General features: G+C 37.0%; 2 protein-coding genes across 3 annotated transcripts; both read left to right on the forward strand.

Annotated features, from left to right (window-relative positions):
• Nucleotides 1-248: 248 nt before the first annotated feature.
• On the forward strand, nucleotides 249-4,464 carry LOC135598689 (ras-related protein RGP1-like). The gene is made up of 2 exons (XM_065092891.1): nucleotides 249-763; nucleotides 3,812-4,464. Exons 1-2 carry the CDS (start codon nucleotides 516-518, stop codon nucleotides 4,257-4,259), a joined length of 696 nt encoding a protein of 231 aa, XP_064948963.1. The 5' UTR covers nucleotides 249-515; the 3' UTR covers nucleotides 4,260-4,464.
• A 601-nt stretch (nucleotides 4,465-5,065) lies between these two features.
• Nucleotides 5,066-14,631, forward strand: LOC135598690 (uncharacterized). Of its 2 annotated transcripts, XM_065092893.1 has the most exons (9): nucleotides 5,067-5,603; nucleotides 7,128-7,268; nucleotides 8,023-8,433; nucleotides 9,668-9,772; nucleotides 11,290-11,430; nucleotides 12,240-12,443; nucleotides 12,719-12,811; nucleotides 12,910-13,021; nucleotides 14,151-14,631. In XM_065092893.1, the coding sequence occupies exons 1-9, from the start codon at nucleotides 5,109-5,111 to the stop codon at nucleotides 14,192-14,194; spliced, it is 1,746 nt and encodes a 581-aa protein (XP_064948965.1). In that variant the 5' UTR covers nucleotides 5,067-5,108; the 3' UTR covers nucleotides 14,195-14,631. The 2 variants fall into 2 exon arrangements, with proteins under 2 accessions (XP_064948964.1, XP_064948965.1); XM_065092892.1 differs by lacking the exon at nucleotides 12,910-13,021 and having other exon boundaries at nucleotides 5,066-5,603; nucleotides 14,151-14,445.
• The last annotated feature ends 536 nt before the right edge of the window (nucleotides 14,632-15,167 follow it).

Below are 15,167 nucleotides of genomic sequence, written 5' to 3' on the forward strand. Positions count from 1 at the left end.
ATATATATATGTATATATATATATATATATATAGTATTAATTTTAATTTTTTTTCCCCTGAAAAAGTAAGAAAAAAAGGAAGAACATCGAACCTTTTTTCTAGGAATTTGATGTGCAACCACAACGAATCGTACCCATGACTTCACCAGGTTTCAGACTGGTGAGACGTTGGGCTCCAGTAAATTTCACTTCGTTTCTACAATTATAAGGAAGGTAGCTTCGAGGTACGTCAAATGAGTAGCTATAGCTTGGTCGTCCAGGAACGACTTCCATTCTCCTCCCCTTTGCACCCCAACTCAACCCGTTCCGTTTTCTGGTCCTTTTGGCGCCCGGAGAAACCATTACAATTCGCATACGTAGATCGAGAGAGTGATTCTTCTTCCGTCGTCGCCTTTGGTGGCGATCGTCGTCGTCGCTGTTGTGGTTCCTTTGCCCTCGATCGATCGATCGATCGATTTCTTGGGATCGAGGTTGAGAGATAGAGAGAGAGAAGGGGAGGGAGCGAGGGAGGGAGGATGTCGTTGGGGAGTAGCAGCAGCCGGAACCACTACGGGGAGTTCAACCAGAAGATCGACTACGTGTTCAAGGTGGTGCTGATTGGGGACTCGGCGGTGGGCAAGTCGCAGCTGCTCGCCCGCTTCTCCCGCAACGAGTTCAGCATCGACTCCAAGGCTACCATCGGCGTCGAGTTCCAGACCCGCACCATCACCATCGACCACAAGACCATCAAGGCCCAGATCTGGGACACCGCCGGCCAAGAGAGGTTCGCTCTTAATCTCCCTCTTCAAATCCCCTTTCTCTCGTTCCTCTTTCTTTCTTGTTTCTGGCTTATTCTTTTACCTGATTTGGTCGATCAAGATGACGTTTCCGGATCCTCTCTCATCCTGCATGTGATTGTGTGAGACCAGGTTAAATGATTTCCAATCTGTTCGTATTTATTGGGTTTCTTTTAGCCCCATGAATTTGGTGCTGGTTGATCTTTAATTGGGTACTCTGGCCTACCCGATGTCGATGAATTGATCTTCTTGTTGATACAAGTGCTTTGACTCTAAACATCTTGTTCGGCCAGACAGAGGTTACAATCAATAAGATTGAATACAACGGAGATGTCCTACCAATATCATTCTGAGCTTGCCATTGGTGGAAGCCAAAACGCTTAGTATCTCAATTTCTTTTCATTGTTTGGAATAATTTGTCATATCTAATGCAATTTTTCTTTTTGCTGTTGGTCTGATTTGGCTACCTGGTACATTTTTGGTTATGCAACTAATGTTTTGGTTCATAGTTATACGAATTCAATGTCTCGTGAATCGACTGCTTGTTTTTTTTATTCACCAGGAGTTAGCATAATTTGGGTGAAGAAATAGAAAAGGTCAAATTCAACATTATAATTCAAAAAAGAAAAGAAAATGATAAATGCAACAGAAGACCTTTAGGAACATAAAAAATCCTCAAACTAAATGTAGGTCAACCCCTAAGTGAGACACCGTAGGGCTTCGGATGATCCAAATTGGGATCAAATTTAATGATTGTTGTCTAAAAGTTTTTACACATAAATAGAAGAAGAGCATTCTAGTAGCCCCATGCATAAATCTCTCTTCAATTGGGGAATCATCACCCACGTTAGAGACCGATGATAATTTGATAGCTACTTTGCACCATCAAGCAATGTTTGTCAGCTTCATCCAGGCTTGTAATCACACATTAATCTAACTCTTCCTTTTGCCTTGACAAAATTGCGTAAAAGATCAAACTGTGGAATACAGCACCATGGGTGATTTCGGACAATGATATGTTACATCCTTGTAATAAACAATAGCTTCTTACAGTGAGGATGTCTTAAAGACTTTAGGTCTAAATTCAGACATCTGAGACTTCTTCTTAAACACTAATGTTTGTCTAGAGATGTCTAAAACCCAACTCAGTAAGTGACAACAAAGGACTAAAACATTGAAGAATGGAGGTGGTTGGATATTAACTTGTTTAACAATCTAGTAGTAAAAAGTGAACTACCTAGTGCCTCAGAAATATAGTCTGAATTGGCACAACACATGTTATTTGATGTATTGCTACACCAGGACATAGCTAGTGTACTTGGAACTGGAATGTATATACACCATGGAATTCTGTAGGATATTTATGTGTCCATCAATAATATTCTTCAATGTGTTGATAAGTTTCTCTAGATTTTATTATGTTTTTAAATTTTTAGGAAACTGGGTACATGAGAGGTAACTAACATGGTTCATGAGCCTTGACAATCCTTGATTATCATTGAGGAATGAAATGAGTGGGAATCTAAAAAAATAGGACCGTGCTACTTATTAATAGATCATGCTTGCTGCATTATGGACAACATCTAGTATGGTTGAGATGAAAGGTAGCACATAATGAGCATATAACGATCTAAATGTAAACCACTTTATGTTTGGGCTTTCTCTCATTTGCCTCTTGATTAGTGAAATGGTCTCCAAAGTATGTTAACATCACTTGAGTGAATTTTGAATGTTTTGATGATTGTTTATTTGAGTTTTGGTATGGAAGGTCCCGAAATGTACAACTGGAGTTTGTATCTGGCGTAGATGACTTTTACCTCTTGATGGAAGTGATTTAGACAAAAGTTCAAGAATCGAACAGATGTCACAGAATTGAATGAAAAGTTCTTTGGGTATGGATTAGATATCTAAAATTAAACTGATCAAGTAGGTAAATTAGTATGGAATTAAAAGAGTGATTATAAAAAATAAGATACTAAATGACTGTTTCTAAAGTCATTTTATTTTTAGTGTATGAATGTCAATTTAAAAAAATCTGTTTACTTGTGAAGCGAATCAATGAAAAAACAAAAACAAAAACAAAACAACAGGAACAATTAAAAATTATACAGTGAGTTGTTATGGAGATTTTTTTTTAAATTACACATACATGATTAATAGTGTAGGATGAATAGCTAATTTGCATCAGAGAACATTGAGTTCCCTTTTATTATAACCTTGTCTTTGTGCAGTAACAATAGATGAACTTACTATGTACATTCAAGTTCAGCTTACTTGGCTTGTGTTGTTTCACATTATTTTGTGTTAATTAATGAGAGAACAACTGGGGCAAATTCTTAATGATAGTTAGGAAGTATAATATGCTAGATCATGGTGCAAGTATAGGAACAGGATATGCTGCTTATCTTGGTTTGTGGTATATGAGGGATTGGTTTAATTGGTTGTTTTTTGGGTTGTGGTACCACCTTGGACTACCTGAGTCACTTGCCATGATACATGAGACATTTAAGGAATATGCCACTTGTTGCTGCCATTTACTTTTACTTCCTGGATTCTTTCATGTTTCCATCTGTCTGCTATGACACAGGTCGGCCTAGTGTCCAAGGCTCCCCACTGGGAGCATTGATAGCCTCATTCTTAGATGTAGAGGCTGTTTTTGTGGTTCAACTCTTCGTACTGAGGTCATAATAGTGCAGCTTCATGATTGGCCAACATAGAGTCGGATGCTATGGCTATCTAATCTAGTGAACAAAAATGACAGAACATAGAACTTGCTATTTTGCCCTAAGTTAATCTAGGCCCATTTTTCTGGATCTAGTCTGGTGAGTATTTCAGTGAATACATATTCGCAATATCTCAGTTCTGGAATAGAGAACTATGGCCGAACGAATATGCTTTAGTATTGGACAGTAGTAATGTCCACATCTTAATGATCAATACTTCAAAATCTTAAATAGCTGTATTTCTTCTTCTGATTTTGTTCTCCATGGCTCTGAATTCTGATACATTGAAGTTCCTATGGTGATTACTGATAGGTACCGAGCAGTAACAAGTGCTTACTACAGAGGCGCAGTGGGGGCAATGTTGGTCTATGATATCACGAAACGACAGTCGTTTGACCATATGACGAGATGGCTGGAGGAACTACGGGGGCACACTGATAGAAACATTGTGATAATGCTCATTGGAAATAAGTCTGATCTCGGAACTCTTCGTGCTGTGCCAATCGACGATGCCAAGGAGTTCGCCCAGCGCGAGAATCTCTTTTTCATGGAGACTTCCGCTCTTGAGGCCACTAATGTTGAGAGTGCTTTTCTAACCGTGCTCACTGATATCTATCGGATCACGAGCAAGAAATCCCTTGTTGCTAATGATGGGTCTGACTCTACTGGAAACTCAAGCCTGCTCAAAGGAACCGAGATAGTAGTCCCTGGTCAGGAGCCTTCGAGTGGGACTAAATCTACGTGTTGTGGGTCTACATAGATGGTGTAGTTTCCATTGTCCACTAGTTTTTTGCTTGTCAAATGTATCCGGATAGATTTTCTTCGTTCTTCTCTCTTATTTTCTTTAACCATATTAGACTATGATACACACATCTTACTGTTCTTAAAAGATGATTATTGTAATATGCTGATAACTAGATATATATTTTGAAAGATTTTTTAAGTAACATGAAACTTTGATTCAAGCCGACTAGTTGATTCTCAAATATATGCCATTTAAATTGTTATATCTCATCCTATAGAATAGTTGTGTGTGGTTTGATGCTTTGCTTCTATTATAGTAACAAATAGACCATAAACACTTTAGATTTTGTGCACTAGTAAAAATAATTCAATTTAATTGGAACAAAAATTAGGTTATTCAACAAATACTTTTTTAACATGTTTAACCTATCTCAAAACTTTTAAGATATCTTTTGATCCACAGGAAGTCAAAAAGCATAAGGAATTATATGAAATAAAAAAAAATATTAGAAGCTCCTCATATGCTCTTAGAAGTTGTTTAAGAATTACTTCATGTATATCATTATTATTATTATGATGATGGGTGTTAATGATAGTTAAAGCGGATCATGATTCTCGTGCGGCTTGTTTAAATGTGGAACCCATGATGTTAGCCAGTGGGAAGCGCTTTTTTCCTGATTGTGTGTCGGCCTGAGACAGCGTGTTCGAATCCGGACCCGAATTCTACCTCCGCTACGTGTCCCTCCCTATCCTACTCGAGCGGACACGTTGTCGGCTTCCCTCGCACCATCCCGTGACCTATGTAGTAGAATTATATGGTTCTCTCTCTCTCTCTCTAAATTTCTCTAAAAGAAAAGAAGAAACGATGGTCGAAGACCAGGTGGAGCCCTCGATCGCCGCCGCCTCGTCTCCTCCCTCCTCCGGCGCGCCCACCCCCACTGCCGCCGGAGGCTCCCTTCAGTTGCTCCTCCGCCCTCGACGCGAGCCCTTCGAGCACGGCCTCCTTCCTATCCCCAAGCTCATTTTCTCAGACGGCACCCTAACCCTAGCGGCTCTTGCCGACAAGCTTCTCCGCAGATCCATCCCCTCTCCACACCGCGTCGACGCCACCAGCCTCGCTGATGCGCTACAGATCTCGCTCGACTACGCTCGCCTTGCCCTCGACACCCTTGCCTCCGTCCTACCTTCCGAACCTGATCCTGACGGGACTGCCGACGTGCACGTTCTTGTTCTCTTCCTCTGCATCCAGTCTTACAAGCGGTTGGTCCCCCGTCCGCACAAGGACTCGGCTGCTATTGCTGATGTCTGGCCCTCGACATCAGCCTTCGATGGCTACCTCTCTGCCCTGTCACCAATTCAGGTTGGGGAACTGTTCTAATTTGTACGAGTTCGTTCAGTCATTCAGCATTTGGTTACGAATTTTGCTTTCTAATGAAAATTTTCGTCATTAGATGCCACGAATAAAGCTTGATAAGATCTAACTTCAATAATTTAGATTGATATCGTGGTGCATGACAGTGTTGTGGTTGTAAATAAATTGTTGCCAACGAGACAGAGTTCAATTTAATGATTGAAACCTCCTGGCAAACATTTAGGACTTGCTTGTTGAATGCAGAATAGAAGAATCTGAGAAATCTCGATAATAACTATCTAGCAATTGTTTGTGATATATATATTTATATTAATAAATATATAATTAGTTATAGATGATTTAAGTAACATTTGAGTTACTTTCCAATTGCTCTACAAGCATGTGCCATCAGATCGTTCTAGCTAAATGATAATATCTGAACTAGTTGAAGAGCTGTTGTGGGTCTAAATGTTGCACTCTTGGACAGGTGTGTTCAATCATGTATCATGAGACTTTGAATAATACAGTACAGTTCATTATGTGAAGCAGGAGTGGTAGATCAAAAATGGACCCAGAAACTTGTCATAGGAGGGCACTAGTCAATGAACCATTTCTTTATAATACAAATATTAACTATAATCGAATTCAATCGATGAGAATAAGATATGATATATATGTCAAACAAATTGTGTCTGGATTGGATTAGCTGATAAGTTGAATAGGGCCGAATTGTGCTTCAATTATATGAATGAATTTCTGACCTAAAAATTTGGACCAAGGATTAGAAAACAAAAGGTAATCTTAGTTCAAACTGAAATGATTGCATTTTTTAGACAAAAGAAAAAAAAGTAACTTCTAAAACTTTCATAGAATTTATCAAGCTAGAATCTTCTCCTCCTTCAAGAGAAGGAAGAAATAGAAAAAGGGGAAGTGGTACTAATTCATATTATAAATAGGTACTTCATTGTTACCATCCAATTGATGAAGGTATCTAGATATTTTTCAAGTTAATTCTTCCACAATAATGTTCTTTCTTCATTCGGTCACCTCTGGAGATGTTATCATATGCTGATTTGTGGAAATTTGTAATATACAAACATCTTATATTCTGAGACCTCAAAAATCATAGAGATTGAAACCATTGATGGTGGAAGTTCTGTTTGTGGTTGTAGCTCATTATTTCTTATTTTGATCACTTTTTTTCAACTCTACATTGATGGTACAAGTTTCTTGAGTCTTGATTTCATTTGTTGTTCAAGTAGAAAGCTGGATATGCTCACTGAAATCAGCATTGAAACAATTTTCTTTGAATTGATTAAGTGAAGAATTCATTTTCTATTTATGAAATTTGGATCACATAAATGTGATTCAAGAAACTTGTGTCCGATTGCTTTAATTTGTAGTCATGCTGTGCTTTGGTATATTTTGTCAGGTCATGATAAGTCTTCTCACCATAGTACCAATCACATGTACTATTTTGATGAATGGAAAAAAAAAGTCTTCTGTATCCTAACTTGGTAAATTGTGTGGCAGCTTGTACGCAGTAACAGTCGTCGTTTTATGCCTTCACAAGCAGATGAAGAAGCTCATCAGTTATCATACTTACAGAAGCATATGGCCAATATTGTTACCCTTTTGGCAGAGTCTGTTGAAGGGGAGGGCGATGAGTCTCTGGTTTGTCATATTAGGACACACTAATGCTTTCTACTCATTTTTTTCCCCTTTTTTTACCTCTTCTGTAGCCTATATTTACATGTAATTATGAATTTTACAGTCTTCAGATCATGCCAATTTACTTTCCATATCTTCTTGTACCATTGGAGTATCCTAAAATTGCATTTTCATAATTTGTTTACGGTAGTTGAGAATCTTGGTAAAATATCTTCACCTATTTAAAATCTGCATCAATCGGGGGATATTTCTTTGCCAAAGCTATATAATGAGGAATGTTAGATACAAAGGAGCTTGAAATTCTATCAGATTGTTGAAGATAACATGCCTAGTTACCTGTCTTGCAGAAACCTAATTCAGTGACAAGTTTATCTTGAGCTATGTGCTTATCTAAATCATGATTTGGCACACTTCAAATGTGGAAGAGCTTAAGAACTTTGTGCATATGTATGTATACTAGGTCGTTTGACATGTAGGCTCAAAGGATTGCTTCACCAGCTGTTGGTGAAACCCTTTGCAGTCATCTTTTGGGGTTTTCTGTGAATGAATTTTTGCCCATGCATGTACATGTCTCTTACCGTCTGTTTCTTTTTTAGATGACTAAATATTTGTTATTCTATAAATAGTTGACTTTTGCACAAGTCTTCCTTCACAGATCATTTGAGTTCTTTCAAGATGTCACATACTAGTACAATTATTTTCGTGTCAATGTGACATCTTTTTGGTAATTGTTTTTGGTTTAATGTCTGGTTTATAGGTTTTGACAATGGAAAGATTTGAACACCTTGGTTTCCTCCTCCATTTCTCCGAAGGAATTCCATTGACCCAAGCAGCTCCTTTTTTTGCTAATTCAGATCCAGACATGCCTGCTGTTCCTGTTTCTGCTGGCCAAGTCCATGATTGGATTGTTCAAAACATAGTTGCTTCGTTGGAACATAATGCTGAAAAGGTATTAGCAAAGGAAAACGGAATGCAGAATTCTTCAGACTTGGATGTGCCTATGGCTGATGCCTGCTTAAGTCATACAAGAGTCCAAAGCAGCAGCTTGCCTCCTGGCACCTCTGTGTCTTCTAATTCAGCGTACTCTACGAGTACAACTTTTGTCGAGGGTGTGTCAAAATCTTCAGTGGTGAAGCAGCCATGTGATATTAAAGGGCATTCCATAAAGGTAAGGCGACATTGCTGTACCTTTCATTTATACACGTCCCTCTTATTGCTATAGTATTTGTATATTGATCTGATGGTCTGAAGTAAACCTTCGATTAAAGGTTGACAATCTCAATCCATATTAAGTTTTGGCCAGATGGTGGACTATAGTATGGTAATCTGGTGTAAATCAAAATTTCAGCATATATTTATAAGCTGCTAGCAGGGTATAAAACATAAAAAGAGTTATACGCATCTACACAATTCACATGGTGTCTTCTTAGGATGAAAATGACCGTTTCCAATTTTTAATTAGCAGGTACAGATTCACATATGTATATTAACCAAATACAAATTTTGTAACCATATTTGTTCTAAATAAATATGGGTGTAAACGTGATATGCTGTGTATGCAATTTCATGTTAGATTCTAGGAAATTATGGATGTTTATGAATGTGAGATATCATGAGACGAATAATTAAGAAAATAGTTCATATATATCAATCATTTTTATTGGATGGGAAAATTTTAGAGCAAATGCGAAAAACAAAAGAAGCATGTGAAAAAAAACTAAATGAAAATAATCAAATAGAACTTTTCTTAGATTAATATCAGTTTGTTTGACATTTTTAGATATGTTGGAATTTGGATGTCCAGATTTGATTGAAACTTGACATATCGATATGCACATCCAGAAGTTGTGGATTAACCAAATTCTGATGCATACTGATATGTCATGTATACATATTTATTTAACCATATCAGACTCAATTTGGGCATGACTAACTCACTACCCTGTCTTCTTTTTAATCTCACTGAGTTTGGTGCAGCAATGTTTCCAACCCCTACTCTCTATGAAGCCCTTTTTTTCTGATCCCTTCTCCATAACCAGCCTGATTTGTGCTAGATGTAAACAAACCAAAGTTAGCCACTTCTAGGCATCTACATGTATCTTTCATGCAAAGTGTGCAGTTCATGTTCTGCTAGTAGGAACATACAGGATGGCACACCTGGTATATCATTGTAAATCTGATGTGTAATGAGCATTGACATTGGCATTAGGAGTCTACAATCGAGTTTACAACATCCACCATTTCATACTAGGCTAGATGTATTGACATGCTTTACATTGGTTTATCTCTGCTCGTGTTTGATACATTGCTATAGTTGAAGTTCCATCATGGTGTAGTCAGCTTTTGTGGTTTGATGTCAGCTTTATTTGGTTCTGCTTGAGAATAAAGTTATTATGCTGCAGGTGTTAAATTGCCATGATTCAGTGATATACATATTGGCACCCTTGAGATATGCGACGATTTATGGGTGTTCTGATGCAACTATTGTTCTTGGTGCCATTGGTAAGGTATGTCATATGTTTATTCACACCTCATTGTTCTTATCAATGACCAGTTTAGAGCAGCATTCCATGTGGTACTAGAACAATACATATTTTGCCCACTTTCTTTTTGCAGTCTGAATGACTAGTTTTTGAGTCACGGAAACTATAGACCCTACAATGACAGGAACCTCCATGCACTCAGCTGCCCTTTTTAGTCAAGCTTAGTGTAGCAAGTTACACACATATGAAGCACAAACCATCTGAAGAACTTACTGTACCAAATATACAAATAAGATGGATATGTTTTATAACAATAAGATATTGGTAGAAACTATATATATATGTACTCCACAAGCTTGTCAATGGCATACTCAACGGGTCAAATAAGAGGTTTAGAGAAAGCACAGTCTGGCAAGAATGCCTCGTACTTCTTTCCAAATAGGTCTCTTTATCAAAAGTTCCTGTGTCTTACTACCCACTTGATACAATTTCTGAACAAGGTATTAAGTAGGAAAAGATTAAGCCAACTGCACTTAGATCATCAATGATTATAAGGTTCTATGCTGCCACAGACTTGTGTTATGTGGTCCTATCATTTGGATAAAAGAGAGATCCAAATATCCAACAGCACGTAGATCATCAAGGAGTGAGGTTATATGTAGCCAGATATTTGCCATGCCTTGCTGCTGGATGTTGTATATGTGGCATGGTTTCCTGGTCACTTATATATGCAGCTGCATAATTAAATATCGAATTGCAAAATTCTTTTCAGTAAGAGGAATAAGAAGGCATAGATTGGTTGCTGAACTTTTAAGTGACAACTAAAACTATTGAAGTGTCATATATTTGAATCCTAGAATTTTTCTGAATACTGTAATTGAGCAGCTTAAAATACGGATTGGTGGCACAAATTTATAAAAGATCAGAGCTACTAAATTCATGTCACATATATTTGAATATTGAACCTTCACTCCACATGATTTCTTCAACAAATTCTATGTGCCAAAAAATGTTATACATTATCTTTAAATAGATGCTTTAAACTTTTTGTAACATATAGAAAGGTAAGTTTCAAGTTGACTTAATGTAAGTTTGAACAAGCATCATTTTCTTGAACCATAGTTATTGTAGAGATTGTCTCAATTGAAAAGAATTGGAGAAACCTAGATATCTTGCTATGCTTGCTATATTCTTTCAAAATTTATTGTTTTGTATAATCTACTGCCCAATGATTTCATATATATTAGTTTAGGACCAGTTATTGTCAAATATTTAATTTGCCTTCTTAGTTTGCATATATTTTCCCTTATGGTAACATATTGCTAAATGTTAAATCATTGTTAAAATATGGTATAGACCGAGTTGGCAACGTTAATTATATAGAACAACAAATTATTATATTTTACTATTGTTTTATGTAAAAATTCCTCACGTTGCTAGCCATGTTTATGTTATTTACTCTTGGCACATGAAGTTTTGCTCATGCTGTTTTATTGTTTTGTTTTTTGATCTAACATGTGTTTTTTCTATAAATTCATTAGGCTGTTAGAGTGGAGCATTGTGAAAGGGTACAGGTTATTGTAGCTGCAAAGCGCATTTGCATTGCAAACTGTAGAGAATGTGTGTTTTATTTGGGGGTTAATCAACAACCTCTTATTGTTGGAGATAATCATAAATTACAAGTAAGAAATATTGATTCCTTTTTGTTTCACCTTTTGTTTTTAATGTCCTTTATCTATCGGTGATCTCTTATTTTTAAATTGAAAGAGTGGACCCCATCTATATAAAATTATTGATGTCAAATATGCATGATTTTCAAAGCGTGGAAATATAGATGAGTGGGGACGACATCTTTTATGTTGGTTTGGAAATCATACATAGATGGAGTCCTTGTTGGTTTTCATATATGTTCCCAATTGATCTGTTTATGCAAAATAAACATCAGTATTTAAAACAAAGAAATTGATGTTGAAATAGATATCTGCAAGATAAAAAAGAAGTAAAGAATCATGTTTATATTATTTGTTTGAGGGGGTTGAGAAAGATATTGCTCATAAAAGAGGAGTGTTATGGATGAAATAGCGATCCTATTATTTTCTCATTTGGAAGTTATGTAAGATCACTATATAATAAGGCATGCTTTTGTGAATTATAATTATTGGGAATTGGAAAATGGTACATCCAAAAATGATAGTGTCCCATACATGAGTTGGGTGGCTGGTGATACACAATTGGATAGGAATGATTGCTTCCATAACTGAAGTATGAGATTGTGGTTTTACAAATCAACTGACAGTGACATCCTACTGCAACTTCTCAAATTAAATGAAGTACAATGTTTACTAAGTGGCTGGAAGCACCCTTAGATCGACACCAGAGTTAGATGTTGTGGATAATGTTCATGGACTATGACATTTTTTTTAAGAATAAAGCATCTTGATTTGTCTATTATCATGCAGTATTGAGTTCTTTTTAATTTCTTTCTTCTCAGGTTGCACCATTTAATACCTTTTACTCACAATTGGAAGAGCACTTAGCTCAAGTCGGTGTTGATTCAAGTGTCAATCGATGGGATGAACCCTTGGTGCTGGGAATGGTTGATCCTCATGATTCTTTGTCTCACCCTGCAGGGATCTCAGATGTTCAAGCTGAGTCAGCCACATGTGTTGATCCTGATCAATTTACTAGTTTCTTGGTATGCTCAATTTTTTTTACAACTGCTTAGTAACTGGAGCACTTCATATCTTTAACAGCCTTTTCAATGTCATGTATTGCCTTCTTTTTTTTCTTGTGAATGCCTAAATAGTACCCTTATAGTTTGATGGTATTTATTTTTCCTTGACTACTGATTGATGCTTAGCTGGGTATTGAATGTGAAGTACTTTGTCTGAAATTCTAGTACATGCTTCTATGGCTTTCTTTCTAGTCCACAGATGCAGTATCTAAGAGTTGAAAAATATATTATTGCAGATTCCAAACTGGTTTGGAGCCGACTTACCACAATCTACAAAAGATAACCCATTTCCACTGCCTGAAATATATGGAGCATCCCAGCAGAAGAAGGTAATGTCCACTAAATATTATGATTGTTGCAATTGTGGCATCTAGTTTTATTTCTTCACGTTCTTGATAAAACATAAGCTTTCTATAATTTTGTCCAGAAGTCAAATTTGATTGATATTCAACAAGCTATCAGGAATGTGCATCTTGATGAGAACCGGGAGCGAGAATTAACATCTGCCCTACATGTACATTTTAAAGACTGGTTATATGGTATAGCTCGGTTTCCTACTATTCAATCCAGCATAATAGAACTTTGCTTAACGATAAGAGTCTTTGCTTCAATACCCTATGCTATAGGTGTCATTACATGTTGCGTGGTACACTACAATTAGGATATCTAGTATGCACTATAGATACATGGTAAGTAGCAGAAAAAAATGATGCCAACCAGTATTGGTTGACTTTTTTAAAAAAAAATTGTTTCTGATCATATGGGAAGGTACAGATTGGACATTGCTCAGTATAATGGTATGGTACCGGTCATATCAGTTGTCAAAATAAATATTGGATCGAGGCTTAAATCCTAAAGTAGCGGCAATATCGTTTAGCATATGAACTCTGTCTTGTTATATATTGTATCTATACTCTGTAAAATACCTTGTAATAATATGTAGATATCTTCAGGGTTTTAAATGGATCAGACTTGAATTTAAACTGGCTCCTTATGAGATTAGTAAGGTGAGAGATTGGCAGAGGGATTTGGAAGGTTCAGAGTGACAAGAGGGAAGGAGGGGTAAGGTACGCTAGGGGGGTATGAGAGAGAGGATAGAGAATAATAAGGTGAGAGATCAGGAGAGAGCGAAAAAAGGATCGGGGAGAAACATCATAGTGGTGAGAGGAAGGGATGGGTAAGGTGTGCTAGGGTTAAACTTTAACATAATTTCATATTGTTTGTTCATTATTCGCTGTAGTTAGCAGTGGGTATACAACCGGCTATTTATCAAGGTGATTAAAATCATATACTATATAGGACAAGTTAGTCATGTTGTTTATTGCTGGATCAGGTCTGTATCCAATCATAGTGTGAATTATAGTGCTGGATGAGGTCATTACTTGGATTGTCAGATCGTAAACTCAATCCAAATCTAATTTAGACCATATCGGATTTCAGATGGATGCATCAAGGTCTGATTTGATCTCGGATATAAGGGTCAGCATCAAATAGATTCTTTCTTTCTATAGCCCTAGATTTCTTCACAACACATTTCATATCTCTACATTAATGTTTATAGCTCTTCTGGAAGATAGTTACTGGGTTCTTATCTCTTTTTTTCTTTTCTAATAATGTCAGAAGACTCGAATGATTTAAAGAAGTGATCCTCTAAAATTTTTCATGCAGCTTCGGGGAATATTCGCCAGCTATATTGTCTACAAGCTGATTGAAATGTTAAAATGTTTGATTGCTGGAGGTAGTCTATGCCCACTGCATTCCTTACAAAATAACAAAAGGTTCTTCCCCTCTCAAATTAGACCTCACATGCTTTACAAATTTTTCGATATGTATTGTAACTGGCATCCGCTGTGACTGGAGGTCGGCAAACTAGTTCTGCATCATGTTGTTGGATGTACATTTGGAACTAGGTCCTGTTGTGTGTTGAGGGCTTCAGTTTATCATTATTTTTTCCTTTTTCTTCTTTTCTTTTCCTTCCTAAAACCTTTAGTTACCCTTTTTCTTCAAAGATCGTGCTGGGCATGTTGTGGTTGCGGTGCATGGAGCTGCAGTTATTGGTTAGCTACTGGTCAATAATACTGCTAGTGAAATTAGAGATTTCCCTCATAATTTTATCCAAAGGACATGAATGTGGGATCCGATTGTGATATTTTTCGCGTGATCGATGTGTTTATCTTTGGTTCCATCGCCTTGTTCTCTAATGCCCATATGGACTATGACATGTTGTACGTAATGCATTCTATCTCACATTTTTGTGGCACATAAGTCAGTTAATCCTACAACACATGTATATACTGCATAGGATTATGTGTCAGATGTCAATTACAAGATTCAAAGATTTGATATTTGAACTGTATGCAGTTTCTTGGTCTCTTCTATTTGCCCACCAAAGTCTTCCATCATAAAGCTCATCACCGCCGAACTTGACCCAGGTATTTGTTTAAGCTCGATGCATGAGGTTTGGTGTTCTCATTTTTTTTTTCTGTTCATAACATATTTTGTAGCTTTTATTGATTCTCTATTCGTTGAATTAATATTGAAATTTTCTTTAAAACACCTTCGTCCTTCCCTTTCTCCGATGGCCGATTCAGAAACCAGCCTGCCCCAGAAGACGAGAGAGCAGCAGCAGTTGCTGCTGTGCTTCCAAAACCAAAATAGTCGTGCGGTGGTCAAAGCACGAGAACT

The sequence above is a fragment of the Musa acuminata genome, chromosome BXJ2-1, assembly GCF_036884655.1.
Source record: "Musa acuminata AAA Group cultivar baxijiao chromosome BXJ2-1, Cavendish_Baxijiao_AAA, whole genome shotgun sequence".
NCBI classification, from domain to species: Eukaryota; Viridiplantae; Streptophyta; class Magnoliopsida; order Zingiberales; family Musaceae; genus Musa; species Musa acuminata.